At 47.9% G+C, this 4,688-nt stretch overlaps 2 protein-coding genes across 2 annotated transcripts; both read right to left on the bottom strand.

The window, feature by feature from the left end:
* Nucleotides 1–2,984: 2,984 nt before the first annotated feature.
* LOC138480480 (salivary glue protein Sgs-3-like) lies at nt 2,985–3,488 on the bottom strand. The gene has a single exon (XM_069612259.1). The coding sequence runs from the start codon at nt 3,486–3,488 to the stop codon at nt 2,985–2,987; it is 504 nt and encodes a 167-aa protein (XP_069468360.1).
* Nucleotides 3,489–3,499: 11 nt separating this feature from the next.
* On the bottom strand, nt 3,500–4,405 carry LOC138480479 (salivary glue protein Sgs-3-like). Its single transcript, XM_069612258.1, has one exon. The coding sequence runs from the start codon at nt 4,403–4,405 to the stop codon at nt 3,500–3,502; it is 906 nt and encodes a 301-aa protein (XP_069468359.1).
* Nucleotides 4,406–4,688: the final 283 nt, after the last annotated feature.

Here is a 4,688-nt window from a genome sequence, read left to right as displayed (position 1 = left end):
AGGGCCCTTCCCCATTCCCATTTGAGCCCCCCTAGGGCTCAATGGGAATGGGGAAGGTGCTAATAACGGTACTGTAAATTACAGTACCGTTATTAGAACTAAAGTCCCTTTGCGGGTCCCGTCCTTAACGTCTGCTAAAAGCAGGCGTTAAGGGAGGACCCGCAAAGGGAACTTGTAGTAGGGCGGTAAGGGTTTAATGGTGCCGGTCTCATTACCGGGGACCGTTAACCCTTACCGCCCTACTTGGAATGAGGCCCATTAACTTTAAAGTGAAAAATAATGAACTCACAGCTAAATCCAGCAACATCTTGGAATGGGTCATTTCAAGAAACTTGAATGTTAAAATAATGTACACTTCACCGTGCATATGGCCCGTGCATATGGCCCGACCACTGTGTTATAAATTTCACCATCTTCCTTCAAGGTATTCCAAAGAAACCGCCAAACCCCATCGAGGTGGTCAATCGCAACCTTAAAAACACCAAAACCTTGCATTTGCAGTGTTGCCTCTGTGACGTGATGCCTATCACGGTGAACACGGACCCTGCCGAATTCCTTGTTCTGACCTTTAACACCGCCCTGACCAAAATGCAGGATAAAATAGCCCCCATTAAGAGGAAATTGGTGAGGGAAAATCTCAATCAGAAAGAGTGGTATACTCTGGAGCTCTCGGGGCTAAATAACAGAAAGGGAGCAATGGTAAAGCTCTGCACAGCTTCCAATGAGGGCAAATGGAAGGTACTCGAGCAGGACTATAAAACCAAAATCGTCATGGGCAAGAACAAATTCTTTGATGAAGAAATAACTGGGTCAAATAACGACTCTGGAAACATTTTCAAATTGGGAAAACCCTCGAAAGGCCCAAGGCACTAACTCCCCCCATCTGCCCATCGGATCAGAGCTGCTCGAATGTTCCGCAAGATTTTGCTGATAAACGTAGCATCGCCCCTGAAAAGATTGAATATGAGCTAGGTCTTAGATCTGACTTCCAACACAGGCTCTTAGCTTTTGATGAAGACAGAGAAGGACAATCTAAATTCTCTTTCAAACACATTACGAATCCCGAGACAGTAAGATTTTTGTCCACTATGCGCCCCACCTCTTGTCGAGAGAACATCATTCCTGCAAAACTAATTCTGGATAATACAAGTATTTTTGTACCATTCCTTACGGGACTTGTGAATGCTTCCTTTGATTATAGCTCAGTTCCTGAAGCTATCAAAGTAGTCACTATCACCCCTTGGTGAAGAAGGCTGGCCTGGATCTCAAAAACACAAAAATTCTCAGGCCAATCACCAAATAAAATTATTTGCTTAAATTCTTGTATAAGGTGGCACTAGCCATCTACAGGCCCACCTGGTATTTTCCTCCGTGTTTCATTGTAAACAATCCCGCTTTAGAGCCGATGATAGCCCTGATTGATTTACAAACAATATGCTCCAGATGGTGGAGCAGGGGAAAACAGGTCTCCTGGTCCTCCTTGCCCAATCCGCAGCATTTGAACTGCTGGATTATGACTGCCCGATCTCTACCCTTTCTAATCTGGGGAATTACGCCCCTCAATCCTCTAATTGGATCAAATCTTTCCTTTCTAATAGACAATCTTCAGTATGTTGGGAAAATTCCTCTTCTAAATCAGCTCCCATTACCTGTGGTGTCCCACGGGGTGTCTGCATCTCTCCAGCCCTGTTCAATCTATATGTTAGACCCCTATGCAATCTGCCAGAGACCCTTGGGGTCTCTTTTACAAACTATGCAGATGACACCCAACTGATCGTGGAGATCAGTGGGGATCATAACATCGACTCAAGAAATTTGAACTCCAATCACGGGGCTATTGAGCACTGGATGACAGAGAACTGGCTTTTCTTAAATGGAGCAAAAACAGAACTCCTGCTTTTCGGCAGTCCCTCAGCAAGATCAAAACTAGGGAAGGAGTACTTGTGCTTTAGGATCAAGGATTGCCCCATCCCTGTAGTGGATGAAGTTAGGACCCTGGGGGTTTTCCTTGACTCATCTCTCAGTGCCGAGAGTCTGACCAACTATGCCTCAAAGAACTGCCATTATTATCTGAAGCTGCTGAGAAACATTAGAACTTTTATCTCTGAAGCGAACTGTTCTTCCATTGCTCGAGCCATTATCCTCTCTGGCCTTGATTACTGCAATGCCGTACTGGTGCGGGCCAGTAAGAAATGCATGAATAAAATACATATACTTCAGAATGACCCGGTGTGTGTCATTAAAAACATACCTAGACGTGAGTGCATTTCCTCCAGCAGACAAACACAACATTGGCTTCCCATGTCCGCCCAGACTACATTCAAGACAGCTGTCCTGGTACACAAATTCCTGTACGGCAAGGCACCAGCCTACTAGAAAGTGCGTATTTCATTGTACGAACCCAACCATGCTCCTCACTCTGCCAATCAGGGACTGATTAACTCCTTCAAGTTCAAAAGGACCAAGGGCTTAGGAAGGGCCTTCCCGGTACTGGCAGCACAGGTCTGGAATGCACTACCAAGTACCTTACGGCTGGACCAAAATGCTAGGAATTTCCGTACAGCCTTAAAAACTAGACTACTCACTTAGCCTAATAAATGTGGTTAGTCTCTCTAGGATCCTCTCATTCTCCCATACCTTTGGGCCTTGAACTCTCGAAGGCCTCTGGGGTCTTATCCCGTTATATATGTATGTGTCCTTGTGCACCCCCATGCCTGCGGGTTAACGGCGCACAATAAGTCAATATATTATAAATAAATGTGCCTGTCATATGATGCGCGCACAGGGCCAAATGTTCGAAATACTTAGCAAAAATGTGTGAGTTGCTGATGTCTGATGGCAAAGGCGGGCACATTGTGCTAGTATCTGGCAAGGATGGTGCACGTTTCTATATGATGGCAATGCCTGCCAATGTGAAGGAAGCAAACATGGAAAAGCCTGGCAAATTATGGCAGCCTGGGGATGCAATCGCACATCTGGGGAAATCATGCGGGCACCTGTTCCAAACTGCTGGCTCTCTTCATGCTGGCTCTGTTCGTGCTAGCTCTGTTCATGCTAGCTCTGTTCATGCTGGCTCTGTTCACGCTGGCTCTGTTCACGCTGCCTCTCTTCATGCTGGCTCTGTCCATGCTGGCTCTATCCACTCTGGCTCTGCTCATGCTGACTCTCTTCATGCTGGCTCTCTTCATGCTGGCTCTCTCCATGATGGCTCTGCTCATGCTGGCTCTGTTCATGCTGGCTCTCTTCATGCTGGCTCTGTCCATGCTGGCTCTGTCCATGCTGGCTCTGCTCATGCTGGCTCTCTTCATGCTGGCTCTGCTCACGCTGGCTCTCTTTGTGCTGGCTCTCTTTGTGCTGGCTCTGTTCATGCTGGCTCTGTTAGTGCTAGCTCTGTTCATGCTAGCTCTGTTCATGCTGGCTCTCTTCATGCTGGCTCTCTTCATGCTGGCTCTCTTTATGCTGGATCTGCTCATGCTGGCTCTCTTCATGCTGGCTCTTTTCATGCTGGGCTCTCTTCGTGCTTGGTTCTCTTCGTGCTGGCTCTGTTCATGCTGGCTCTGTTCATGCTGGCTCTGTTCGTGCTGGATCTGTTCGTGCTGGCTCTGTTAGTGCTAGCTCTGTTCATGCTAGCTCTGTTCGTGCTGGCTCTCTTCATGCTGGCTGTCTTCATGCTGGATCTCTTCATGCTGGCTCTCTTCATGCTGGATCTGCTCATGCTGGCTCTCTTCATGCTGGCTCTCTTCGTGCTGGGCTCTCTTCGTGCTGGGCTCTCTTCGTGCTGGGCTCTCTTCATGCTGGCTCTCTTCATGCTGGCTCTCTTCATGCTGGCTCTGTTCGTGCTGGCTCTGTTCGTGCTGGCTCTGTTCGTGCTGGCTCTGTTCATGCTGGCTCTGTTCGTGCTGGCTCTGTTCGTGCTGGCTCTGTTAGTGCTAGCTCTGTTCGTGCTAGCTCTGTTCATGCTAGCTCTGTTCGTGCTGGCTGTCTTCATGCTGGATCTCTTCATGCTGGCTCTCTTCATGCTGGATCTGCTCATGCTGGCTCTCTTCATGCTGGCTCTCTTGGTGCTGGGCTCTCTTCGTGCTGGGCTCTCTTCATGCTGGCTCTCTTCATGCTGGCTCTCTTCATACTGGCTTTCTTCATGCTGGCTCTGTTCGTGCTGGCTCTGTTCGTGCTGGCTCTGTTCATGCTGGATCTCTTCATGCTGGCTCTCTTCATGCTGGATCTCTTCATGCTGGCTCTCTTCATGCTGGCTCTCTTCATGCTGGCTCTGTTCCTGCGGGCTCTGTTCCTGCGGGCTCTGTTCATGCGGGCTCTCTTCATGCGGGCTCTGTTCATGCGGGCTCTCTTCATGCTGTCTCTCTTCATGATCGCTCTGTTCATACTGGCTTTCTACAGGTTCACACATACGATTTCTAAAGTAAATAGCATGTGCCCCAAGTTATTGCCCTATGATTGTACAACTCCTTGGCACTGGCCTACCACCTGAACAGTAGCACAAATTAAAAAAAATGTGCACAAACAGTGTTTCTTGCCCTAGCTTTGCCAACAATTGTGTTTTCTTCTTGTTCCAAGTTAACACATGGGTTGACCAGTTGACTCAATTCCACCAGGACACCTGATTTGCAGTCATGAAGTTTCATTTAAGAAATCAGTGCATTCTGGGAATTGTAGTGTTTGCTGATTCCAAT

The sequence above is a fragment of the Ambystoma mexicanum genome, chromosome 5p (genome assembly GCF_040938575.1).
Source record: "Ambystoma mexicanum isolate Mex_15411 chromosome 5p, UKY_AmexF1_1, whole genome shotgun sequence".
In the NCBI taxonomy this organism is placed as follows: domain Eukaryota; kingdom Metazoa; phylum Chordata; class Amphibia; order Caudata; family Ambystomatidae; genus Ambystoma; species Ambystoma mexicanum.
Note: the sequence above shows the minus strand (reverse complement) of the source record. Positions and strands in the feature narration are given on the sequence as shown.

Excerpts from the sequence above, each read along its gene's own strand:
- LOC138480480 (XM_069612259.1), bottom strand. The coding sequence starts at position 3,488 with ATGAAGAGAGCCAGCATGAGCAGATCCAGCATAAAGAGAGCCAGCATG.
- LOC138480479 (XM_069612258.1), bottom strand. The coding sequence starts at position 4,405 with ATGTGTGAACCTGTAGAAAGCCAGTATGAACAGAGCGATCATGAAGAG.